This window comes from Phoenix dactylifera, chromosome 1, assembly GCF_009389715.1.
Source record: "Phoenix dactylifera cultivar Barhee BC4 chromosome 1, palm_55x_up_171113_PBpolish2nd_filt_p, whole genome shotgun sequence".
Classification (NCBI taxonomy): Eukaryota; Viridiplantae; Streptophyta; class Magnoliopsida; order Arecales; family Arecaceae; genus Phoenix; species Phoenix dactylifera.
Genome location: NC_052392.1, coordinates 20,033,464 through 20,061,424, shown reverse-complemented (window position 1 = coordinate 20,061,424; position 27,961 = coordinate 20,033,464). Strand labels below are relative to the sequence as shown.

At 40.7% G+C, this 27,961-nt stretch overlaps 2 protein-coding genes across 2 annotated transcripts; one reads left to right on the top strand and one right to left on the bottom strand.

Annotated features, from left to right (window-relative positions):
* Window positions 1–20,306: 20,306 nt before the first annotated feature.
* LOC103701671 (putative F-box protein At3g10240) lies at window positions 20,307–21,759 on the top strand. Its single transcript, XM_008783825.4, has one exon. It carries the CDS (start codon window positions 20,357–20,359, stop codon window positions 21,485–21,487), a length of 1,131 nt encoding a protein of 376 aa, XP_008782047.1. The 5' UTR covers window positions 20,307–20,356; the 3' UTR covers window positions 21,488–21,759.
* Window positions 21,760–22,185: 426 nt separating this feature from the next.
* Window positions 22,186–26,480, bottom strand: LOC103701672 (calcium sensing receptor, chloroplastic). Its single transcript, XM_008783826.3, has 6 exons — window positions 26,199–26,480; window positions 25,849–26,094; window positions 25,264–25,453; window positions 23,065–23,206; window positions 22,845–22,976; window positions 22,186–22,734 (listed from the first exon to the last, which is right to left on the bottom strand). The coding sequence occupies exons 1-6, from the start codon at window positions 26,406–26,408 to the stop codon at window positions 22,476–22,478; spliced, it is 1,179 nt and encodes a 392-aa protein (XP_008782048.1). The 5' UTR covers window positions 26,409–26,480; the 3' UTR covers window positions 22,186–22,475.
* Between the last annotated feature and the right edge of the window lie 1,481 nt (window positions 26,481–27,961).

Genomic DNA, 27,961 nt, shown 5'->3' with positions numbered 1-27,961 from the left:
TATATGGTGAAAAAAGGAGTATATATAATGTATGCACATGCTCCTTTCTTTATGAATACGATTAAAATTATATGAAATTGGAGCTTGGATAGCCTTCCTCTCTGGGCAGCTGCCTAAATGCATAGGTGCCTGCCCAGGCCATAGTACGTGCCCACTTCCGAGCCTCAGGCAATTTGACGGCTTTGCAGGGAGATGCTTTTAATAATTACATGTGGATGCATGAGCTCGAATTAGTTCCATTCAATATTAATTCAATAGAATAGGATCTGGGCATGATGAACGGTTTGAGAGCTTGATATATATTATAAGTTTATTTCAAACCAGTTTATGGATTCTAGTAATTATTTCCTTTCTTCTTCACTATCTGCCATTTGCAAGTTGAGCTTATGAAGAGAAGGCATATCATATATAAAACACATTGAAAAAACAATTCAATTAACCTTTTTACTGAAAATTATAAATGATTATTAAGTTCTTATCTTATAACAAAGTCCAAATCCTACAATATATGATAGGTGGCAGAGATCGTCCGATTGCTCACTAATCAAATTATTGATTTTTTTTTTAGTATTTTCTCATTGCTGGATGTGGTTCTACACGGACCACTGCAATTCAATTCAGCTTATAATTTTGCACAATAAACACAAAAATAAAGAGTAAATTGTAGAAAATTACATATCTTATAAGTTTCAATACTGCTTCTATTTTTTTTATGCAACAAATACAAAAAAAATAATGAGAAAATACAAATGAAGATTAACCATATCAATTTTCAATGACACAGAATTTTGTTTCTAGGCCACATGGATCTCTTTTAAAACATTAATAGAACATTAGGAGAGACCTCCTAGCTCACTGAATATTCTCCATCACAGGTTTACTCCGTATCAAAAAAAAAATACTCATTTTTCTTCTGTACTTATATGAAGTACTTGCCTACCATATCAGGCACAATTAGGCACTAGCTTCACAAACACCTTTCAGGTGTACTGCAAATGCCCCATTTTGTAGGGCAGTTCTTGTAGACATCAAGGCATTCCTTTAAGTGCCTCACGATGCAAGGCAACTCCAAATTGCATGCCTTATTTGCATTTGATAAGCATCTGGGTACAGCTACGATAAATGTCAGATGCTTATTTAAAGTATGCCATGTTTAAAGTTGTGTAAGGCTCCATTTATTTGCCCATTATGCCAAGAAACTTCCCAAAGCGGGGAGGGTTGCTTTTTTTTTTTTTGTTCAATGAATGACGACTCATTAATGATGTGCATGATGAATAGTGAATTTAGACTTTGTCATGCTTATTGGATGGAATATAATCTATGCTCTATGGATTTAAATGATGAATAAATTGAGTTTCAGAGATTTGATGCTATTGTATAGAGTAATGAATAAATGGAGTTGCTGGGTTTTGATGCTATCCTATAGAGTATGGACAATGTACTATGATAATCTACTAACTTTATGAATTTCTTGTATGGAAAAATTATATGTATACGTATGTATTTATGGTTGTGTCCCAAGTGTAACTTATACTGTATTTTCACGATTCTCTGTGCCAGCATATCCATATCATGTTGTACCCATATGTCATATCTCTGTCCATGCTTCATGGGATTAGGCCTGTTAAGCGGGGACGCCAGGCCGGCCCAGCCTTTGTGCCTACTTTCCATGTTCGAAGGCTGGTACTTGCTCGAGCTTCAAGCTTCAATCCGAATCTCAGGCTTTCTTAACCTTTTATTTTCAACTTAAAAAATGAAAACAAGTAGGGTCTTTCAGGAGACTATCTCGTTGCGGAATTTCGTCTAACAGCTTGCGAGCATTTGCGAGGCCGTTGCATTTGGAGTTAGATGTGAGGACGTTGCTCCAAGAGTATGTTTGGAGGACCGAAGATGAGGTACGTTATGAATTACAAGCAGATCCATGGCTTCATTTCTTCTCCTTCTTAAGTTCCTAACCAATGCCTAGACAGGAAGGTCACTATAGCATTTTGGGTTGTCTCTTAAGTGGACGTTGGATCGAGTGAGTCTTGTTCTCTTGTCAGGCTTTACCACCTCCTTCTTGAGTTCTTGGCCTTCCATACCACCTCCATGGGCCATCCAACCACGCTGCGATAGCTGCGATGGGAGAAGAAAAGGAAGAGAGGCACCACCACAGGCCATCCAACCATAGCTGCAACAACTGCAATGGGAGAAGAAATGGAGGAGAGCGGTGGCTGTCAGAGGCGATTGCAGAAGAAAGAAGAGGCCGATCTTCTCAAAAAGGAGAATAGGACTCCTCTCAATTCGGGAACAAGAAAGGCAGCAAACCAGTGAACCGGCCTCTAACTTTTTTTTTTTAAGCCAACCAAAGTTCGTCGTACCGGTACCACACTAGCATAATATCGATATCGTACGATATGAATTTTTTTTGGCGTATCGAGGGTCGATATGCCACTAATACCAATTCCGATATTGAACCAGTACGGTACAGTATGTCCGATACGGTACGGTACAACATATCGTAGAACCAACCTACCTACTTAGCATATTATTTATAATTTAGGCCAAACTTTAACACGTAAAATCTGAGTTCAGATGAGCTCATTGTTTTCAGGCCTGGCCCGAGCCGCTAGACCTAATATCCAAGCCCAAGCCTGCGCAAAAGACTTCGGACTTGAGCAGGCAGATCAGGAAACCTAACCTATGAACAGGTCCACACAAGATCACTATTTTTTAACTATTAAAAGTAAATATGATATATTGAATAGATTAATAATAATTCAAACAATAATTTTTGAATGTATAATTAGAATTATTGATAACAATAACTAACAATTGGTTCTTACTACTTAGTAGTTAGTACCTAAAACCCATATCAGGACTAATCACCATTCTAAACCCGCATCAATTGCGCAAAACTATGTAAGAGTAAGCTATATGTCTAGCTCCAAACTGCTGAACTGGGCTTACATATGCAGTCATACATATGCAAGCTATATATATATAGCCACAAAATACTTGGCGGGCCACCTTTACAATTCATATGCATTACCATACACCGTATTTTAAAAACTAGTATTCATCTTGTTGTTATTGTTATTATTAGTCTGACTTTTATCATCTTCTTTAATATTGTTGTTTTCTTAATATTGTCACCTTCTTCTTCTTCTTGCCACCAACCTAGCTCATCTAAATCGATTACCATTGTTGGAGAGGTCAACTAGCTACAACCAACCACAAATTTGACAATTAGGGATTGTTGCTGGAAATTGGACCCGGGGGCGGCCGTCGGCTGAGAGGGTGGAGCTCCGGCGAGAACTGGCGGGTGGCGATCCGTCGGCGGGCGGCGTCCACCGTGGAGCCTGCAAAAAGCCAGTGGCTAGGGTTTCCGGTGTCGGCCCTCCGATGTCTAAGTCAGAGGGGGCAAATGTATAAGAGGAGATATATGTCCAGAGTTTCAGCGTCCAGCCCCCTTTAAGGTGGGAGCGTTTTTCTTTTATAGAGGGGTACTGGATTACCTATGATATGACGGGGCAGAGTTACTGTATGATTGAGCATGTCGTATGAATTAATGTACGATCGTGTGAATTAACACCTTGCCGTAGGAGATCAGGCCGGGGCCAAGAAGTTGTCATGGATGATCAGACGCAGCCAAGCAGATTTGCCGTGGAGGGCTTGAGATCCGTAGATAGCAGGAGCCATGCGTATTAATTGTTGAGTAAGCCAGAGGTCTGCAGAGACCATACGCATTAATTGTTGAGTAAGCCGGAGGTCTGCAGAGACCATGCGCATTAATTGTTAGCGGCGGTGGCAGGGTATGGTCTCTGGTCGAGCTGCAGAAGGATGTGACCGCGGCGGGTGGATGGTGAGGTCGGGCTTTCGAGGTCGAGAGCTCCCAAGTCGGGTGCCAGGTCGGGCGTTTTGAGGTCGAGCGTCTGAGGTCGGGCATCCGAGGTAGGGCGCTTCCGAGGTCGGGTGCTTCTGATTACGTGCCGGTGATGTGCTCACATGCTTTGGGGGGACTTGTATTTCCTTCAATATTACCCCCTGACTTCCGAGTTCGAGCTGTTCGCGAGTTCGGACGTGGGAAGTAGTTGCTTTTATTGCAGTGGTGGGGGCCAGGGAGGCTTAAATTATGCCAGCGCTCCGCGCGTTTCGGGGCGCTTTTAATGAGAGGAGAGGGGGCGACGCCCTTTCGTCCTTCGAGGTCGCCTCGTATAGTGGGCTCATGATGGGGCTCCAAGATCCGACGGGATACCGTCTCAATTCCGTATTCAAGGCACCAGCGCAGAATGAATGCGTTGCTTCGGCTTTCGGGGCCGACACATGGCGCAATCTGGACGGAAGGCGGGATCCAGCCCTACCGATCTGGGCCGTCGGGAAAGTTTATATAAACCCTTCAATCTAGCCCTAAAAAGGTCTCGCTTGGCAGCTTCCCTCTCTTCCGTCGTTTCTATTCTCCTGTTCTCCTTTCTCAGTCGTAACAGAGCCTCCCCGGCGGTGCCCCAGGGCGATTCCCGACGATCCCCCTCATAGGTCACCTCCCCACATTAGTTACGGGGTTCTCTTTCTTCTTCTTTGTTTTTTCTTCGTCTTTTGCTTTCCTTTTTCTCTTCTTTTTCTTTCTTTTAAAATGGGTTCTGGTCCGAATGAGGTCGGATCCAGTCTGTCGGGGGAGGAACTGGAGCTGCTCCGTACTCGGTTCTTTTTTCGGCCCGAGTTTCATCTCGAACCTGTGGGGCCGGAGGACAGGGTGACGCGACCACCTCCAGGTCGGATCGGAGTGCATGTCGAGACACTCTGGGCCGGCCTGCGGTTCCCCCTCCACAAGTTCGTGAATGACTTGCTGGTGGAGTACCAACTCGTCCCAGCACAGCTCGCTCCGAACTCGTGGAGGACCATTATCGGGTTTTTGTTCCTTTGCCTTGCGCATGGGATTCCGACTTTGGTGAGCGTCTTCCGCCGGTGTTTCTTGTTGAAGACGAACCCAACGGACGGAGAGTGGCTATACTTCGTATTTCGGGGCGGTATGTCACTTTTCCGAGGTGCCCCTTCCTCTATCCATGAGTGGAAGGGAAAATTTTTCTTTCTTGCGTCCGAGGCGTCGTGGGGATTCGACCCGAGGTGGGGGCATCCCCGGCTGAAGGCCCTCAATAGGCTCTCCGAGCTCACGACGGACGAGCAGAGGGTTCTCGACGCTCTGCGGGGTCTCGGGAAGGACATCAACCAAACCGACCTCCTAAAAGAGGAGACCTTGGTGAACGTCGGCCTGAGCTCGGCGCGCCCCAAGGGTAAGAGCGGTCGTATTGCTTTGTTTTTTTCGTCTTATTTGTTTCTTTCTTCGCTTACTTAGAGTTTTTCTTCTTTTGTTTGTTTCAGATATTTCCCACATGCCGACCAGCAACACATCTCTCTTCTCCCGGTTGAAGAGGAGGGCGGCCGAGGCCGGTGGGACTTTTCCCGAGCCCCGAAAGAGGGCCAGACCGGCTGCTACATCTGCCCCTGCCGAGGTCAGGGGCTCTGGGGCCGGAGCATCGGGGTCTGCTCGGGAGAGGGTCCCAGTCACCGAGCGTACGAGCTCGGGTTCCGGGGGGGCGTCAGACTCGGTGCGTTCAACATATTCCGCCCCCATCTCTCAACGAGCAGGCCGGCCAATTGTCCGTCTGCGATGCTCGGGGCCTGAGCCGAGCAGGGGCCCCGGGGTCCCGAGCGCGTCCCGCCCCGTCGTCACGAGCTCGGGCGGGCCGAGTTCTTCAGGAGCCGGAGGACGCTCTGGGAGGGAGTCGTCCAACCCAGAGTCTCCGATCCGCGAGGGCAGCTCAGCCTTCCGGGACGGCGATGTCGCAACGCTGTTCGGGTAAGCTGCCTTCTCATTTTGTCTTTAGTCATCGGTATTCTCTTCATTTTTACTTATCGTTGTTTTTCCTGCAGCATATTCACGAAATCGACACTTTGGTATTCATTGCCTCGGAATGTCAGAATGAGTCTCGGCGATTCCACAAACAACTGGAGTCGGCCAAAAAGAGGCTTGCTGAGTCGAAGGCCGCGTTGGCGGAAGCTATTGCGCGGAGGGAGGCCTCCGAGGCCGGGCGGCGAGCAATCGTCGACGAGCTCAAAGAGGAGAGGGCCGCGCATGCTTTGGCAAGATCAGAGCTACGCGCCTCCGAGGCGCGCCTTGCTAAGGCTCGTTCTGAAGCCGCCGGCCACAAGTACGAGGGCGGAGTTCTCCGCCTGAAGGTCGAGCAGATCGAGGCCCGAGAGAAGAGGGCACTCGAGCAAGCCGAAAATGTCGTGGAGCTCTTCAAGGAGTCGAAAGAGTTCCACGACATGCTGGAGAAGGAGACCGTGGATGGGTTCCTCCGGGGCTTTGAAAATTTTCGGAGGCAGATGGCGCGATACTGCCCCCAGCTCGACCTTTCGGGGATCCGGCCAAGATCGGGGTTCGGCGAGGAGAGCGAGTTCGACCTGCCCTCGGCGCTTGAGGACGAGGGAGAGGCTGCCGAGACCGAGGTCGAGGGAGAAGTCGCCAAGACCGAGGCCGCCGAGGGAGAGGTTGCCGGGACCGAGGCCGCCGAGGGAGAGGTTGCCGGGACCGAGGCTGCCGAGGCCGAGCGATCGGCTCAGGCAGCTCCCGCTGGGGAGGTTACCGGGGGAGTTTCTGAGACTACTGGCGGTGTTTCATCTGAGCCCGCCGCGGAAGGTCCCGAGCCGATTCCGGCCGAAGACCCCCAAGTAATCATCGTGGACGATCCCTGTACCGATGAAGTCGCAGCCTCCTAAGACTTGTTATCTTTTTTGTCTTTTCCTTTTGTTCTTCTTTTGTTGTAAGCGAGATCGGCCTCCAAATTTGTTGTATAGCCGATCCTTAATTTTGTACTTCAGCCTTCGGGCTTTTATTAATGAAAGAACTTCCTTTGTAAATTCATGTTTACCTTTCTTTTCTTTGCGTAATGGGTAAGCCTTTACTTTAATCGTTCGAGTTGAATCTTTTCCAGCGAATTTCTCTAAGTGTTCGAGCTCGGCTAAGCTCATAGACTTAGTTTGGATCATGTTTGCTAAATTGTCAAGCTTAGGTCCGATAAGGATGGTATTTAGGCGCCGGGCTCAGACCTTAGGAAAATTCACTGAGTCTTTGAGCTCGGCCAGGTTCGTAGACTTAAATTCCGCAGACTTGAGTTCCAACCACGTTCGCTAAATCAAATTCTGTTCAGTGAATTTTTTTAAGTCTTTGGACTCGGCTAAGTTCGTAGACTTGGATTTCGTAGACTTAGGTTTCGACCGCGCTCGCTAGGGAAGGCTCTAAGCTCAAACTTTAGGAAAATTCATCAAGTTCCAGGGCTCTTTTGCTTTCTTTTTATCTTCTCCAGAAGCTATTGGCATATAACTAGGCAGGATGTGACGACGACAGTTTTGCAGTTCTTCACCACCTCCATGATGCCTCAGGACTGGAAGGAGACATTCATTACTCTGATCCCGAAGAGACAGGATCCTAAGAAGCTATGCCACCCTCGTTTGATCAGTCTCTGCAATACTCTGTATAAATTCATTGGGAAGATCCTGGTGCACAGGTTGAGGGGCATCCTGCCCAGAATCATTAGCCCTGAATATGGGCTTTTGGTTGGGAGCGCTGCATCTTCGACAACGTGCTGATCGCTCACGAGTTCATGGTAGACCTCCAGCGGGCACTGGGAGGAAGGAGTTTGATGGGAATCAAGCTGGACATGAAGAAAGCTTATGATAGGGTGAGATAGAGATTTGTGGTCCACTCTCTAAAGTCCTTCGATTTTCAGCCAGTGTGGATCAGTTGGATCTTGTGATGCATTCAGTCCCCTTCTTTCGCCATCCTTGTGAATGGCTCCCCCACATGCTACTTCGAGTCCTTGGTGGGGTTGAGATAGGGGTGCCCGACACTGTCGAGAGCGCTTCGGCATGCCATGGAGACTCAGGCTATGGAGGCGTACAGCTTGACAATAGGAACAATTCAGGTTTCACACTTGCTCTTTGCCGATGACTGCATGCTGCTAGCCCGTGTGACGAGACGTTCTGCTCAGACGATCCGAAGGATTCTTATAGAGTATTATGAGGCATCTAGGCAGCCTGTGAACCTAGCCAAGTCGGCTATTCGATTCAGCCTGAAGATCAAGCCGAGGGTGAGGTTTGCCATCATGGAGATCCTGGGTGTGAGGGAGCAGGAGGGCACCTTAATGTTCCTTGGGGTGCTGATTACTGGGCATCGATTACGTAGAGGAGAGTGTGCCATCTGGGAGCAGGGCATTAGGCATATGTTGGAGGGGTGGTAGATGAGTTCTCTACCTATGATGGGCAGAGTTATTCTAGTGCAGTCGGTCCTCAATTCGATCCCAATATATCTCTTCTCCAACACCATTATGCCCCTTCACCACTGAGGGCCATGGAGCAGCTGTTCAGGAGCTTCATTTGGAGCCGTCGAGGAAGAGCGAGAGGCGTCCATTTGCTAGCATGGGACATGATATGTCAGCCGACTAGTAGTGGTGGTCTGGGGATTCACTTCTTATTAGAGCAACGGGAGGTTCTTGTTACCAAGTTTCTCCCCAAATCGGACAATTTTTGGGAATCTGTGATGAGGGCCAAGTACGGGGCTCCGACTGGGGTGTTTGCCTTCTGCAGTAGGCACCACATCTCTTTCATTTGGAGAGAGATCTGCGCTTGGGGCCCTTCGGTCCTCGCTACGATCAGGTGGGAGATTGGTGACGGGCAGGCGATTGAAATCCTCGAGGATAGATAGTTGGCTGAGATGCTGCTGAGTGGGTGGCCCATATTACTCAATCTAGGGTGTCTGGCAGGGCATACAGTCTGTGATCTCTTTGTTCTAGGAGAGCGGACGTGGGATGAGGGCCTTATTCGGCAAGCCTTTTGGGAGGCCCTCGCTGAGAGAGTCTTGGCTCTGCTAATACTCTTGGAGAAGAGAGCAGACAAGAGGGTCTGGAGTGGCTCTGGGAGGTCGAGAGTGTACTCTCGAGACTTCCAGGGCCTGGTGACTAGGACCCTGACTCAGCAGTTAGAGGGGATTTGGATCTGGAGGCTGCGCATCCACCCCTGTGTTGCCTTATTCATCTGGAAGGTAGCTTGGGGTGTCTGCCGACTGGGAGGGTATTGGCTAGCAGAGGGGTGAGGGTCTCCCCAGCATGTGCGGCTTGCTCGGAGGTGGAGTCCATTTGCCATGTCCTTTTTTGCTGTCCGCGAGCGGCCCAGATTGTGTTGTACGCGGGATCGTTCCTGGCTTCAGGCAATGCACGACCCCAACGAAGGACTTTCTGGCTTGTTTGTGGGCATCTTCAAGGAGGCCCGACATGGTAGAGTGGGGGTCAGATGTGCCTACCTGGCCTATCATACATGGCTGAATAGGAACACCCGGATCTTCAAGGACAGATGGGTTCATCCAAGGGTTGTGGCAGATAGAGCACTACATCACGCATCCGAGGTCATCAGTACTGCATCATCCTGTTCTCCTGAGATGACTAGGGATATTTGGGTCTCCCACTTAGCTGATTCAGCGACCAAGTTAGCCTTTATTGCCTGGGATTCTCTACCCTTTAGTTTTCTTAAGGTGAATTTCGATGACAGTGTAGCTGAGAGAAGAGGTAGTGGTGGAGTGGGCTTTGTCATTAGATACCACCACTCCAGACTTGTGGCGGCTGGTGAAACGGTGGATCTTTGATATCGCTGTCATTGGAGCTCAGCTAATAGCGGCTTGGGAGGGCATCTCTTGTGCGAGGCATGCTCTGGGTGCGGTTTGCATCCACCTCGAAGGGGACACGACTACGGTGATCGAGTGAATTCAAGGTCAGCATACTATGACGGACGAGTAGTTTCTGCTCCACGTCATTCGGAGGCTGCGGGGGGATGTGGCTCCTTCCGGGCTACCTATGTTTATCGGAAGGCAAATAGTGCAGCTAACTAGATGGTCTCCTTTGCGGCGCATCTGGTGTGTTCTTCTGGGTGAACCAAGCGGATGTTCCTTACTCTCTTTGCGAGCTTCTTTTTTTTTGACTTTGTTGGTTATACTCATATGCATGTCGTGTGAAGCGTCGGTGTACCAAAGAAAACTCAGTATATAGAAGTAATTATGCTGCTATTATTCCAATGATAGGATTTAGTAATCAATCTTCTACCGTCTTTTTCCAATATCGGCCATGGATGGTGTCATTCTGTTGCTTTCAAATTCATTTTCAACCGTGCAAATTTGAGAGCTTACTTCCTTTTCCGAAACATATGAAAAAGCTTAGTCAAAAAATATGCAAAATAAAAAGCTGATCATGGACAAGGAGAAATAGAGCTTTTAGAAGTAGAGTTTTCGAAAAATAGAGTTTTTATAAAATGCTATTGGATGTTTGGTAACTATATTTTAAAATATTGTGAAGCTTTAAGTAATCATAATAAAAAAGTACTTTTAATATTATAAAATGACTATAAATATATTGCATAATATTGTATAATGGAGTATAATATAATATAATATATTAAAATATTATTATAATATAGTATAATATAATATTAAATACAATAGCATAATAATGAATATAATATTATTATAATTATAACATAATATATAATATAATATTATACAATAATATTATAATGTAATATAATAATATAATATAATATAACATATTAGAATCTAATCTAAAAAATATTATATTTTATTTAGTATAACAAATAATATAATATTATTATTAAGTATTATTATATTAGTTTGTATTATTGTAATATAACATAATATAATATTATATTGCATATTTATATTATAATAATATTATACAAAATAATATATTTTAATATAATATAACTACTATAATTATAATAATATAATATTATGAGTGCAATAATATATTATATTATGTTTATAATATAATATAAAAATATATTCTATTATAATTATGTATTACTATAATAATATAATATATATACTATTATAATGTAATAATAAATATAAATAACAAAATATTTTATTAATTTACTATTATATTATATTATATTTATAGTATAATAATATATTCTAATATGATATAATATAAGATGTAATCATGAGATTTTTTTTGGATATTTTGGTTATCAAAATCTTTTTATTAAAACCAAAACAATTTTCTGACATTGGCTAGAAAGCACTTATAGGGAGAAGCTCGAAAGTAGAGTTTTTTTTTCAAATAGATGTTTTATACTTTTTGCCAAAGCTAAAACAACTTTATGATTTTTGTATCAAACACTATTATACTATTCCAAAATGCTTTTGGAGAGCGAGAAAGTACTTTCTAAACCACCAAATGCTTTGCCAAACAAGACCCACTAGCCTAGTGAGTTGGTGGAAGTATAGAGGTTGGGATGAGTAGAAATAAAGCAACCATGGGATTACAGCCAGACAATCATGTGCACCTAAATGTTGCATTGAAAGAGCAGCCAACTAGGTCCATAGTGGATCATTAATAAATTTATCCTAGTGCATGTTGCTATTACACATAAAAAGAAGAAAGAGAAGGAAAAAGAGATTGCTATTACATGTGTTGCTGTGCTTTCTTGTCGGATTGGTTGATTGCCAAGATGGCTTCTGAATAGGATCGATCAGATGCATTGTGCCGTTTTTTGGATGGGAGACAATAAAGTTAGTGGCTTTTATTGCTTGATGAATTGAGATGTTTATAGATTTAAAGAGAAGGGGGATTGGGTATTAAAAATGTTAATCAAACGAATCTTGCTTTTCTTGCAAAATGGGCCTAGAAGTTCTTGCATGATAGTAATTCTACTTTGTAGAAAATTATTCAAAGAGCTTACTATCGAAGGAAGAAAAACTTTAGATGAGGGTGAGGAAAAGCATCAAACAACTCTCATTGATTTGAAAGGATATTAAGGAATCACTCAAAGCCTTTTGTAATTGCTTATCTTTTAAGTTGGAAAATGGCTTGTCAATCCATTTCTAGGAAAATTGCTGGTTGGGGCCTTGGAAACTCTTTTATCTATTTAAAAACCTCTATGACAGTGCATCAAGGCTTTGAAACAGTGTACATACTAAACAGGGTCTCATCCAAGGCTGTGTCCAAGACACTTTTTGAAATATGGAAAGAATGAAAACCTAGTTTAAGTCATGTATATGTATGTGGTTGTCCAGCTGAAGTGAGGATTTACAATCCTTCCATAAAGAAATTAAATTCAAGGACAACCAGTGTTTTTTTATTGGCTATCTAGTAAACTCCAAAAATACATATTTTATTGTCTCTCTCACAGCCCTAGAATTGTTGAATCAATGAATGCAAGGTTTCTTGAGGATGTTGAACCTAGTGGGAGTGTTTATCCTTGCAGGATTGAATTTGAGGAAACACAAGAATAAGTTGTACTACCTTCTATTGGAGAGCCTTTGGTTGTAATAAGAGAAAATAGATCTAATGATCATGAGGTACAATCCAATTTAGTACAACTTGTTCATCAAGAAGGGGTTCAACCTGATATAAATCAGCCATTACAGTCTGAGCCAATTGAGTCATCTCAAAGTGGTGAAAATGTAGCTTTAAGATGGTCCACAAGAATAAGAAAAATTGCTATTCTTGATGATTACATAGTATATACCTCACAAAGTCTAATTTTGATGTCGGACCTAAAAAAAGATCCAATTATGTTTTCACAAGCCATGAATGGAGAACACTCCACACTCTGGTTAGATGCCATGAAGGATGAGTTATCTATGGCCAGTTACAAAGCCTAGGATCTCGTCGAATTACCTGAAGGGGCAGTGGCAATTGGCTGCAAATGGGTGTATGAAACCAAAAAAGATACTTCAAGTAATGTCGAGCGATTTAAGGCCAGGCTTGTTGCTAAGGGTTTACTCAAAAAGAAGGCATCAATTATCATAAAACTTTCTCTCCAGTTTCAAAGAAAGATTTTGTAAGGATAATCATAGCTTTAGTAGCTCATATTGATCTAGAGCTACATCAAATTAATGGATGTGCAAACGGTTTTTCTAAATTGGGATCTTGAAGAGGAAGTGTATATGAGGCAACCTGAGGGTTTTGATGATGACAGTTAGAAGGTTTGCAAGTTAAAGAAGTCTATATATGGATCAAAACATGCATTCTGGTAATGGTATTTAAAGTTTCACGAGGTTATTTCTTTATGGGCTCGTTTGGTTCGCAGGAAAAGGAGGGGGGAAAGTGTGGTCAACGGGAAAGTAATGAAATGCCTCTTGTTTGGTTGGAGTTTTCAAAGGAGAGAGATGGGAAAGTTGTATTCCCATGGGAATATGATTCCCACATTTCATGGGAAAGTCTTTCCCATGAGAAACATGGGAAAGTTACTTTCCCATGAGATGGGAATCACTCCTTTTTTATTTTTTCCCAAAAAGACCCTTCAGCATTAAAGAAGCATTAAAGAGGCATTAAAGACCTAATTTTTATTAAGGGCATAATAGGAATTATACATAACTTTCCTAGAAAAATGGATAGTCAACCAAACATAAGCACTTTGGAAATTTGTCACTTTCCCATGGTTAACCAAACATGCCAAAAGTACTTTCCTAGGTATCCTCTTCCTAGGAATCCTCTTCCCAGGAATCATATTCCTAGGAGGAAAAATACTTCCCGCGAACCAAACGAGCCCTATATGGTTTTGTTGAGAATCTTGTTGATCAATGTATATACCTTAAGGACAATGGGAGCAAAATTATTTTCTTAATCCTATATGTAGATGATATTCTTCTTGCAAGCAATGATTTGGGTATGCTACATGAGACAAAACAATTTCTTTCAAAACTTTTAAATGAAGGATTTGGGTAAAGCCTCTTATATCATTGGCTTAGAGATTCACAGAGACAGAAACCAAAGAGTTTTGGAACTATCTCAGAAGGCCTACATTAAAAATTTTTTGGAGAGATTTGGCATACAAGGTTGTATTATTAAAGGGGATAAATTTAATCAATCCCCTTAAAATGCATTGGAACAAGAATGGATGAAAAATATCCCTTATGCATCCATGGTTGGCAGTTTAATGTATGCTCAGATTTGCACTAGACCTGACATATGTATGGTAGTTGAGTTATTGGGGTGCTACAAAGCAATCCAGATTTCCAACACTCGGTAGCTGCAAAAAAAGTAATATGGTATTTGCAAAGAACCAAAGGCTACAAATTAACATTTAAGCATACTCACCAGTTGGAAGTGGTTAGTTATTCGGATTCTGATTTTGCTGGCTGGAGGAGCTATATCCTAGAAGAGCACTAAACAAACTAATATTGCTACCTCTACTATGGAGGCAGAATTTATTGGGTGCTATGAGGCAACCATACATACATTATGGTTAAAGAATTTCATAAATGGTCTCCAGGTTGTCAATACTATAAAGAGACCAATGAAGATTTTTTATGATAACACTGTTGCAGTGTTCTTCTCCAAGAACAATAAAACATATCGACATCAAGTATCTCAGCATAAGAGAGAACATCAAGCAAAATATGATGATTTTTGAGCACACCAATACATACTTGATGATTGCAAATCTCATGACAAAAAGGATTATCGATAAATCAATTTAAGGGTCATATGGATAGTATGAGCTTATGTAGTTAATTTTCTCTCTTGCTGTATTTGTATCTTTTGATTTGCAGAGAATGATAATGAATTCAATTTCAGTATTACACAATAAAGTAGTGAATTCATTTAATCCATCGGAATGATCAAGTAGGACCCAAATGATAATTGTTAGTCATTTATAAAGCTTTACTCATAAAGTGCTTATTTAAGAGATAAAGTGCATCGTGACATGTGGAAGGGAAGACTCATAATATTGGAGCATTACCGCTATAGTTCGTGCATAATATTTCTTTAGTAAGTGGGAGTATCCACAATTTAAAGGAATATAAAATTATTTGGCCATATTGAGGTTACCATTTTTTTATATAGATTTTAATGTGCTATGTAGACCAAGTGGGAGAATGTAAAAAATTATTTAATTTCATAAAGATAATTTCTCTAAAGTGGTCTACATTATCACATTTTATTTTATCCATTTAAAATTTTTTTATTAGGCTATTAAAGATTTGGTAAATATTTATTTATGGAGTTAATGTGGATTTAAGTATATATTTAATTCTGCACAAAAATGTTTCATATTCCTTGATGGATCGAATATGTATGGATTATTCTAGAAAGTGAAGGTCCCTAGTCTTGCCTATATGTACAAGGGCTTGTGTATTTTCATTGTACATCCCAATCCAAAAAAAGGCAAAAGACTAGAAGTCTCTCTCTTAGTTAAATTTTTTTTTCTTTCACTACCTTGTCTTCTTGTGGGCAGATTTAAAATCAGTCAGATATCATGGCAGGAGGTAAATAAATCATTTTTGCTGTTTCTATGAATTTATATATATATTGTATGGCTATCATTTCTTTCATCTTCAACTGAAAATATTTATGTTCTGCCAATCTTGTATCCTTGGCACCTCACTCCATTGCTAGATCTCGTTTTGCAGTAGGACCAGCTGATACAAGCACCGTGTGATAATGGAAGACTATCTATTTCCATACTTGGATAGATGCCCAATTTTTGGTGGTCTATTTTCTCAGCGCTGAAGAACTCTGCCATTACGTCTTGATGTTGATGTTTGAAGGATGATCTAAACTTGTTCTACTAAATTCTTGGTGGAATATCATATTTGCCTGACAACTGCTTGTATTCTATTCCTCTTTTGTAATCCAATCTAGCTGTAAATTAACTCTGTAAGCTTTTTTACAATTAAAACTAGGTGGCTTTGCCTCTCTTTTCATCGTCACATGGTGGATTTGGTCTAACTAATAAAATTTTCTTTAAAATATTAGAGGAATAATTTTTGCCTACCAAAAAAAATTGCTTTTTTTTTTTTCCTTGAGCCTATGAGGGCGTTTGGTAACCCCAACAGGATCACCACGGTAATCCGAATGCTGGGATGATTTGATCCCCGGTGATTTAAGATCAATGTGTTTGGTAGGCCACGGTCCAGTAATTAAAAATCTCTAGATATCCATGAGTAACTTGTTTGGTATAGTACGGAGATCCAAGATCACCGACTACATAATACCACAAATACCCTTGATATATCTTAGATTGTTTTTTTATATATTTTTAATTCTCATGAATTAAAAATATAAGTCAATATACTAATTCTTATAATAGCTCCATAATTTTGTCACGTATTCTACTTTTAGTAGCCCTTATCATATATTTATTAACCATATAAAATATATTATAATAAAATTTTAATATATTTATCAATATATTAATTATTAATATATTCTATAAAATATATTTATTACTCCTATAAATTATTAATCTTATAAAAATATGTTATTTTTCATTATAGAATTAATATTTTTATTTATACTTATAATAGATTTTTTAATACTAATAATTATTTTGATTAGAAAAATAAGGTAAATAGGAGTAATATAGTAATATATTAAATATTTTTATTATATAAATATAAAATATAATAATATATTTCTACAAGAATTTAAAATTATACTTCAATAATAATAGGATAATAATATGATTAGTAATATATTATAATATAATATATATCATTAATATAATATATAATATCAACATAATATATATATATATATATATATATATATTATATAATATAACATTGATATAATATATTGATGGTATATTGATATATCATTTTTTCTGCTAACTTGAGGGATATTTTTGTCTTTAACTTTCAACCCAGGATCACTGCCCTAGGATAATCTTGAATTTCAGACCTCAAGAATGGATATCCCATCACCGAGTTGGGGATGATTTGAGGAGTGGAGGTGATTTAAAATCACCGCCACGTAGGATCACCATGGTGCAACCAAACGCGGTGATCTTATCACCTCCGCCTACATCACCCTTGATCCTAGGACGATCACCCCATACCAAACGCTCCCTATGGGGTTGTTTGGAAGTGAGTTCACTGGAACCATAAAAGTCGAATCACCTCTTGCATGATTAGCGGTAGCTATGCACTTTAATTAGCTGTGTACAAGCTAAGAAGCTCTCATTATATGCACGATTACATGGATCTTGGCGCTCTCATTATATGTACATGACTACATGGTAGTTTTTTTGCCATCTAGCATAAAGAGATTGGTGTAACCTGTGATCATGGAATTGTCAAATTAATATTTGTGGTTTCAATTAACTTTTTGATATGCATACAATAGGCATTCTCCTTTATGCTGCGTGTGGCAAATAAATATTTTTCACGTATCTCTAACCGGCTCCAATATAGCCACCCAAGCTGGATTGTATTGTCTTCGCTGTCGGTGCCGTCCGTTGCTGAAGATTGGCGTCGGCTCCTCCCTTTCGGCGATTCTCAAAGACTTTTTGTTCGCTTGATGGAATACTTAGAAATGGACGTTTGGAGGGTGATGCAAAGGGGTGTGCAAAAAATCAAACGTACAATGAAATCGACCCAACGCGGTCTTCTTGGTTTGATTTATATGGTTTTTAGAAAAATTAAGTTTCTCATCAACTGAAATTGAAAAAATTTCGACTTAAATTTTCAAAAAATTAATCAGCCAATCCAAATCTCTCTCTCTCTCTCTCTCTCTCTCTCTCTCTCTCTCTCTCTCTATATATATATATATATATATATATATATATATATATATATATATATATATATATATATTATATATATATTATATATATATATTATAAAATAAAATTTTTATGTTGACATTTAGCTTAGTTGTTTATCTAATTCATTGAACATCAAATTTTATATAAAATAACTTTTATGTTTGGATTTAGCTCAGCTCATTTAGCCAAAATCATCAAACATCAACTTTGATAAATCGAACTACCTAAACCAAAATTTTTGGACTAATTTCAAGCAAATTTTTCTAGACGGTTGGTTCATGTTCAATTTTAGTTTTAGAAGAAGGCCGATTTAAATTAGTTTGGTTGCAGATATACCTCTAAATTGATCCGACCCGGCACATATACTCCCATATGGTGATGTTGCTGCTGGAATCTTACTTTGACGAGATCGGCAATAATTTAGCTAAAAAATGTCAATTGAAAGGTTCATTATGTCAGATCGATTTCTCCGCACCTTACGAGTTTTTACTCGAATATGGAAAAGGAGTAAAGGTGAAGGAGTCCAGCATCTACTACTAACTGTGGCTGCCACCATCGGTTGCATGTCCAGTTTGGAGCTTCTATTAGTAGTAGTAGTGCGACAAAAGGATCTTGATCTACATGCCTGATATCCGATTAATTTGGTATGATGTTTGGGAACACGGTTTTGTTAATATTAGAATTGGCAAAAAAAATAATATTCTATTTATCATGTTTTATAGAAAATTTTATTAATCTTCTTCAGCTGGAAGCATTTATGTTCAGAGAAGCTGCTTCATCCTCATCTCAAACTTTGAAATAATTTTCCAATATTGACGCCACACATTGAGAGACATTAATCTATCCTTTAGAAAAAAAATTGACTCATATCAAGATACAAAGCTCATATAGTTGCACACTAAAGATACAAAAATTCTTCAAATCATTTATGAGATTGTTCAGCTTATTGAGATTTCTATTGCTTTTTTGTATTTTCTTTCTTACAAATCTTTTATAAATAGTTCCTGTAACCTTTTCCTTCTCTAATAAAGGTCAAATGGCTATGTCTCCCTCTTCATCAAAAAAAAAAGAAGATATTAGAGTTGGCAAGAATTATTATAATGCGATCATATATGTGAAAATCTCTTGGCCTTGGGAAGTTTCTTGATATGTAGTAATGAGTCCTTACGATCTTTGGTCATCCTGGCTATACATGCTCTTGTTCAGCAAAGTTTGCTTACCAAAAATAAAATCTTCGGCTGTACTCAAGTAAGACATTGAACATTATTATTATTTTTTTTCGAAAATAGAGGGTTTAGGTTCATCCATTTTGAATATATGTAATCACATTATTCTATCAGAATGATCAGCAACATAGGACGCCATTCGTTCCGCTGCCTCATTCTCTTCTATGTAAATATGTGAAGCACTAAAGGATACATATGTTCTAGAAAGAATTAGATATCAATAAGCAATAGATGTTTCTCTATAATCTAGCTCTGCCTGGAGATCCAATCCACCATTGTTACTGAATCACCTTTTAAGAGAATATAGGTTGCTCCCAAAATCAACCTCCCACGCTCCTCTTAATTGTGCTCCTGGAACTATGGCGTCAAATAACTGTGCGCTATCCGCAGCCTATAAATTAGACTGATTTGGTCCAGAGGTCAGCAGCATTGTTCTTCTTTGCTTATCTATCTATATATATATATATATATTCATTTTAAACAAACTTTTATTTGTTTGATCAATAATATATTGTCATATTGGCATCATCGAACCGTGTTGTCGTTTTTGACATATTGTCATAATGGCAACATCTTTTGGTCATAATGTCATAATAGTGACTTGCTCTAGTTATTCAAATAAGACCGGAGGGACTATGGTGCTGCCATAGCAGTGCCCCAAGCCTATCACTCCGTAAGTTTAGGTTAGCCGCAAATAAAAATAAAAATGGGTCTGATAATATTTATTTAAATATATTTTTATATCCAAAACTTTTTAAGTGTGGATAAAATTTGAACATCCTACTAACATCCGTATCTATATTCGTTAAAAAAAATGAATATGAATAGATATAGACAACTTTTCCATCCATATCCGAATATCTAATTCTATTTATAACTTTATTCACTTTTATATAGTATTCACGAACTTTTTTAAAAAATAAATGATTATATTAATATGCTATTAATTTGATTTATCATATATTTAGTAATATCTTTGATTCTAAAGTTATAAAATTCAATTATTCGATTTATATCTATATTATATTCATACGATTTGTATATGTATCTATTTAAAATAAGTATGTATATAAATTTTTACATCCGACTAATATTTATATTTATATCTATATTTATCAAATAAAATAAATATAAATATAAATATATTAGTATTTAATTTTATTTAGCTCTGCCTTGACCGTGGGTTTGATACTCTTAACTAAAGTCCGGACTCAATCCAACCAAATGGCGTCGTTTCCTATTTTAAGGTTTATCTGACGCAACCCATCCACTGAAAACTATTACGTTTCTTTCATGAAAATAAAGAAAACTATCTTGCTTCGTTCTTCGATGGCCTGATTGGATGGTCCAGTGACGTATTCTCCACGGAGAGTCGGAGAGCTCCTGGGCCGGCTGGCCGGCGAAAAGGATCTTTCATCTCAAGTTTCCCCAATCAACTTTATTTACGAGCGGGTCCATGTCCTGTGTTATAAAGGTATAGTGAGCGGTCAAGCGTTTTGCAACCAACCAAAGAAAGCAAAGCTCGTGCCATGGCGAAAAGCAGGGGCTTCCCTCTCGACCTCATCAACGAGACACTCCTCAGGCTCCCCTCGAGTTCCCTCGCCAGATTCCGGTGCGTATCCAGACGATGGTCCTCTTTGATCTCTAATCCTCTCTTCCTCCGAAAACATCACGATCGATCCCGAGACAAACCTCTACTTCTCGTAGCCGAGATCCACGGCGGCAACCCCTATACCCTTCGCCTCTCCACGCTAAGCGGTGAAGGAGATATTCTGAAGTATTTCTCCATGACCGTGCCGGAGTACGTCAAAATGGAGCACTCCTCCGGTGACGTTATATGCTTGACGAACAACAGCAGCGTCTTCTTGTGCAATCCCGCCACCGGAGAGCTGGTGGCCCTGCCGGCTTCCAGAAGGAACGCCTATCATCGATTCGGCTTCGGATATGTGCCTTCCCTCGGGCAATTCAAAGTGGCGAGGTTTGATTACGGGCTGAGCTGCGACGTCTTCACCGTCGGCACCGACCGCAGCTGGAGGGCGGCGGGGCATCCTCCCTGTCGGGTCGACGGAGGCAGAGGCATGCCTTTTCTCAACGGCGCCCTCCATCTGCTGCCGGCGAGAGCTGGCCCGGCCGACCAGCCGGTTTCGGTCGAATTCCTCCTCGACGACAATGGGACAGCTCAGTATGTAGATGAACTCGTACGAGCTGTCCTCTTTGTCGGCGACGGGATTGCAGCATTCGATCTCGAGCTAGAGGCTTGGAGGACGGTCCCGCTGCCGAGTTTTGACTGCGATGAGATGATAGAGCTAGGCCGAGGTTGGGAGATGTTCCTGCGAGAGCTGAAAGGCTTGCTATGCCTGGGAGTAAGCTTACCTCATAAGTTGGACCTGAGGTTATTGAAGGACTATGAGAGCGGACGGTGGGTGAAAGAATACAGCATCAGCTTCTCCTTGTTGCCGCGCGCTTGCCGCTGGCCGCAAGCCGCTCCGGTGGCGATTATGGATGATGGAAGAATATTGATGGATTGTTCGGAGCTCGGATTGCTGTTTTATGATCGCCGAGAAGAACGTTTTACAGAGATAGAAGGTAGCAGAGAGTGCAGTGCGAGCTTATACGTGGAAAATATCTTGCTTTCCTTGAGAAAACCTTCTACCATATGATTCCAACGCGCCATCAACCTTACCGTCTTTTCCCCTCCAATTAGGATACGGACCGCTATGACTACTTTCTGAGGTAGAAGCATACATCTCCCTTTTCATGCAATGTGAAGTTTGTCTTTGATTACTTTCTTCTTATGAGAGAAAATTCCGTGACGAATTCTCTTGGTTTTGCTCTCTTTTGATGTGTAAATTGGACGAAAAAAAAAATTTGTAGTTTATCATGGACAACTCAAATAGGAAATTGAACATGAAGTAGAAAAAGGTTATGTAAATTATTGTACACTATTCCATATATACTTAACAACCTGAAAGGTGATAAGGAGAGAACAAGAGGATGGTGATTTCAAGGACTGATGAAGTTGATGACCGCTGAAAAAGGGATGATAGGCATACAACACAAAGCAGAGCATCTGATCTTAGAGCTCTATAACAAGCTGCTTCCTTGGAAGTCGATTGAACACTTGAATGCAGGTCACTAATATCCGATAGCCAGTGAATTTATCAACTCAACCATTTCATACGTCCCACCCATTTTGACCATGGACTTCCAATATCTTAGTCAGAGCCATTGAAGGGATCGGGCTGCCCCCAGAGAAGAAGTGCCATGGGAAGTCGGAGCCAATGGATCTAGATTAGGGAACTGCTGAATGTTTATGACAATATATAATAATCAGTATCCATGCAGCAAGGTCCAAAAATTCCAAAATGTCATTTGCTTACATGTGATCTCAACAGCTTCACAAGTAAAAATTGTTATGGTAAGGGTCTTGCTGGTACAGTGATTGGGATGAGGCTAACCCATAACATTTTTGCCTCCCAGACTATATCCATGGTTGCCCTGCTGAAAATGATGAAATGGATGGACGAAACATGACTAATTTGAACATAATATAAATGAGCCAACAGATTCAGGTATCAAAATGATACAACTAGATTACAAACAAATTGGTTGCGAAGCATGTAGAGAGAAGTTTCAGCAATGAAACTTCTAATTATCGATATTTCCTGGAAGGAGCTTTCTTGAAGATCGGAGAGCCGTCGGGTTGGTGGTACCAAAACGAGTTGCAGCTGCAGGGATGATCCGTGAAGGAGATATAACCTCTGCCAATGACACATTATATGAGTCTGTCCCTAAACGGCTTTGCAACCACCCTCTTCCCCCAGAGAACCCATCCGACATGATCCAACAGTTCTTAAAGCCTAGACTTGTGAGCGCCCTTGCAACAATCTTTGCACTGTCAGAATACCTGTAAATTCCGATTGGATACTGTAACTTAATAATGAGAAAAACCTGACTAAAGGATAAACTGAAAGTTCATAATGAGAAATAATAAAGTTGTGTGCTAAAGGAACCCACGAGTCCATTATAATGACGTTGGAACCCTTATTAATTCTCTTGAGGTATGAAATCTTCAGTGCAATTATCTCTGCTTCTACTTTCTTTGCATTCCTCACAAGACCTTTTATCTTGCTAGGGAGTTCCTCTAAACTACAAGAAAACAGAGCCGTCTGCTGTAATTTTTTGCTAATTTCATTATAGTAGACAGCCATAGCAAGAAAAAAAAAAAAAATCTTACGGCACTGAGATCATCTTGTTCTTAGCACTGGAGGGCAGACGAGGAACTCCTGCTTTATTCTTGTCCTTCTCTGATCTTATATCAACCATAAGATAATTTCGCGAAGAAATCAGGTCAAGAGCCTGAGCAGGGCTGAGATTGCCTAGCAAATAAGTTAATAAACTGAAGTTGCATCAACATGAAATAAAGTGCCATCAATTCTGAAAAATTGTATATGTTTCTCCATCAACACATGAAAATTAAAATATGAAATCTCAAAACCTTACAAGTTATTTATAAATCAGTAATCCATGCAACCAATTGAATTCACAAAGGTCCTTACATGTGATAGTAGTGTTATATAACCAAACAAAGAGACTTGGATTTCACCAAATAAAGTAAATCAATTTAACTTATTTAAATTGATAAAATCAAGCTCTCAAAATGACCAAACCAATTTACACAAAATGAACAACAAAAGCATCAGATGGGATTACTAAAAAGGAGGTACTTGGATTCTTATATAGAAAAATCCAGGTTACAAAATTGTTCTTAGCACAAATCATATTATTTTTTTCTTTCGATTCACACAAACATAAACATCCACACAAACACAAAGTTGGGTATACAATTTGAAATGGTATTTGAGTTATTGTCCAGGCTTCTACACCATAGCAGTGATACAGCCACTTTTGCACCAGGCTTTCTGTCCAAATGTTAGAAAAACAATGTTTAAGTGATCAAACATGTATCAGGGTCCTACCTCAAAACCCAGGCATTTAGATGGATGGGTCCAAGAATATATAAGGACCACGAAAGTCCTTAACCTATCTAATGTAGGACTATTATTCCTCAATACCCCCTTTCACATGTAGAGCCCGAAGGATGGAACCGGAACGAGAGATGACGTGTAGATTAGTAAATGAGAGTGTGGAGATTTCAGTAGGTAAGAAGGATCGGTGGGCTTTGATACCATGTTAAGATCCTATCTAAAAACCCGGACATTTAGATAAATGAGCCCAAGAGTATATAATCATCACAAAAGTTCTTAACCTATCTGATGTGGGACTATTATTCCTCAACACCTCCTCTCATGTGTAGAGCTCAAGGGACAAAACCTAGAACGAAGAGCAACATGTCGATTAGTAAGCAAAAGTGTAGAGGTTTCGGTAGGCAAGAAGAATCGGTGGGTTCTAATACCATGTTAAGATCCTATCTAAAAATCCAAGTACTTAGATAGATGGCTCCAAAAGTATATAAGCACTATAAGAGTCCTTAACCTATTCAATGTAAGAAGCTTGCCGAAATCTATAGACTTACAAACCCAGATTTTACAAATACTCTAGATTAAGTGTTAGAAAATTTGTATATCAAAATCTTATTAATCTACAGTTTAAATTTTCTCCAAAAAAACCCTTCTAGATCTTGCATTCTAAATTATATGATGATTACTTGATAAATAGCCTAATTCCCCATATTAATACAGTTTAATTTAGCACCCAAGGGCGGCTTAATTATAAAAAGAAACTAATTGCTTTTGTTAAATTATGCTGGGGAGAATGGATTTATGCATAACTAAGAACTACTTTTTCAAGGTCATATCAATTTCAATATATGTGTTGTAGAATTTTTGAAATGTAGATTGAAAATTAAAGCTATGCTATTAAAAGAATTTAATGTGGAAGGCTTCAATTTGATGCTTATGTCGGAATACTTCTTCTACAACTTTAAGAAAAGTAGCATATGCCATCTGTCGTGATCCATTTAATAAGATACACAGTGTTCCAACTGTCTAAGTTGGGGAAGTCTCTTGTGTTGATACAAGAGACTTGGGTTCAATCCTGCCCTCACTCCAGTATTCAGCCAGGCTTCCACCCATCCTAGTTTCAAAAAACTTGAAATAAAACTAACTACGTACAATCCCATTACGTGATCAAATTTATCTTATCTTCTGTACCACATTCATTTTCTTTTTCCTCTCTTTTCCATACCTAATTTGAATAATAAAGATACAACATGATTCAATTGCAATAACCAACTGGATATGAGCTCAAACCCTTATAAGCGTTCTGAGGTCAACTAGTAAGATTTTTGTTGTCATAGCGATGCTCTTGGCCTTCTCGATCCTTTTAGTTGGATAAACACTTTAAAACTTTTCTGCATCAGTATAACTTGCCATGTAAAAACAGATTTAGATTGTCTGGGAACCACATGACTTACCTTTATAACCACGAAAGTTGAAAGAAATGACCGACCAAATTGGTGGAAGAAGAAGGTATGCAAGGAATAATGATCCAGCTGAGACAACAATCACTGAAGGATCTGAAGTAATTGTTTCCACTGTTCTTGAAGCAAGGGGTTTTGCCCCTTCTATAACTTTTGCTGTCTGCTGTGCTGCATCTGCAACTGTCTATTGACATAAAACACTGTCAATCTTAAGGCACCAATTCTTCTATTTACAATCATGGCACTGAAAGGAACATGGCTCTTCAACATTACACAAACTAAAATATTCAAGACTATGAAGTACTTAGCATCATAGTCTCATAGTCTAAGAAGTTCAGAATTGCCCAATTTTTTTCTTGAATTATTTAGAATTTATTAATATCAATTTTTTTTAGCAAAAAAAAAAAAAAAAACCTATTGGCTCTACAAAACTTATTTTACTAATCAGTTTTCTGATGTTTCGATTTACATATTGACAATATGTATTCTTGATTAATATTATCCAGACAAATTGTACAAGGAAAGGGGACAATTTGAAAGAGCTGAATACAAAAAGAGAGAGAGAATGAAGAAAAAAACCTTAGCGGCAGATAGGACAGGGCTGGGATCAACTCCGGCACTCTGGAGAGCTTCTTTGGCCTGCTTGGAAGCGTCAGAAAGCAGCGGCGAAGCAGCCTTCAGCGCCTCCTGGCGAGCACTCTGCAGGACAGGAAGCGCCGCATCTACTCCAGGCTTCAGAGCATCAGTCAAGACCTCAATTACGCTCCGGGATAAGTCCCAAACTCTGAAACCCACATCCCCTACCCGATCAATCGCGTTTTCTACCTTCACCAAAAAGAAAGGAAAATGTCACAAAAACTTAGGCAAATCTACAATGACTTTAAAAAAAAATGAGTTTTGTCGGGGAAAAGAGGAGAGAGGAGTGGTGCCTTCTCGAGGGAATTGAGGATGTCATCTTTGGAGAAGTCGAAGGCCTTGGCTTCGCAGTGGGAGCTGGGGGCGGAGAAGAGGGCGAGGAGGGAGAGCGCCGTCGGTGTCGGGGAGAGCAGAGGAGGAGAGGGACCGGGCTGGGACTTGGGGGCAGGTTTGCGTGGGGGCGGTGGTCTGGTCACCGCCGCCGCTCGGAAGGCCATCGCCATCTCTTCTGCCCCCTCCCTCGCTGGTCACTCGTGGCTGACGAGAAATGTGATAGGACGCTGAAGTCTGAACCATAACAACGGCAGAGTATTAATGGCTTCGATGATTTATTCATTTATTATGTATTTTGTGTGATGGATATCGAAGTAGGACGAGATGGACGAATACTTTATCCGAATAAGAAAGCCTTGGACACCATGACGTTTTGAGTACGAAGTCTCTTCATTTGGCACCTGAGCTGGGATTGGCACAGTAACTGGATGATCTTCGTCCATCTAATCAAGATCATCGTGCTAAATATGGATGGACGTGATTGAAAAATCCACCTTTTTCAATTCAAGTATGAAACAGATAAGATATAAAGCCATGAATTTTTCTTATACCTAGGGTGTGTGAATTCTTTGCCCAGATGGATCGCACTTTTTCAGAGAAAAAAAACTATGAGAAAAATATTATTTCTTAGATCAGAATATTTCACAGTCCGATGTGGCGCTAATAAATGGACTAACCAGTGAAAAAAAAAAAAAATTACACCAATCGCCGTTGTATAAATGCCCGTTTCATCAAAAAAAAAAAAATTACACCAATCTGCCTATGCCACCTCCAATAAGGAGCTAGTTGCGTAGATGTTTACGTGAAAAGTCATAAGTAGAATGTGTTGCTGGAAATTGGACCCAGGGGCGGTCGTCGGTCGAGAAGGGGGAGCGGCAGGTGGACACAGGGGAGTGGCGGTCCGTCGGCGGGCGGCGTCCTCCGTCGGGGTGCCTGCAGAAAAGCCGGTGGCCGGGTTTTCCGGCGTCGGCCCTCCAATGCTTAAGTCAGAGGGGGGCAATCTGTGTTTAAAGGAGAAAGAGGAGAACAGTATTTTTAGAGTTTTCTGTGTCCAACCCCCCCTTTGAGAAGCAAGGGTTCCCTTTTATAAGGGGGGTCGGTTTACCTGTGATGTGATTGGGCGAAACCGTCGTACGGCTCGGCATGTTGCTTGGATTGGCACACGATCGGGTGAATCATTGCATTGATGTCGGAGGTGAGGCCATCGTACGACCCGAGCCGGCACGCGATCGGGTGAATCATCGCATTGATGTCGGAGGTGAGGCCGGGGTCAGAGACTTATCACGGCTGACAGGACTCTGCTGAGCTGATTTGCCGTGGAGAGCTGAGGATCCGTAGATAATGGGAGCCATGCGCATTAATTGTTGAGTAAGCCGGAGGTGCGCATTAATTGTTGAGTAGGCCGGAGATTCGCATTAATTGTTGAGTGAACCGGGGATTCGTATTAATTGTTGAGTGAACTGGGGGTTTGCAGACATCATGCGTAATAAATGCTGGGGCAGTGGCAGGATATGGCCCTCGGCCGGACCTCGAAAGGGTACGGCCGTGGTAGGTGGTCGACAAGGACAGACCTCCGAAGTCGGAAATTCTCTAGGTCGGAGGTTTCGAGGTCGGATGTTCCGAGGTCGGGCGCCGACCTCGGTCGTCCAAGGTCGGCAGCTATGCGGCCTTCTAGATGCAGGGTTACTATATTACTGGGGGAAAACCGTATTCCCCCAACAGA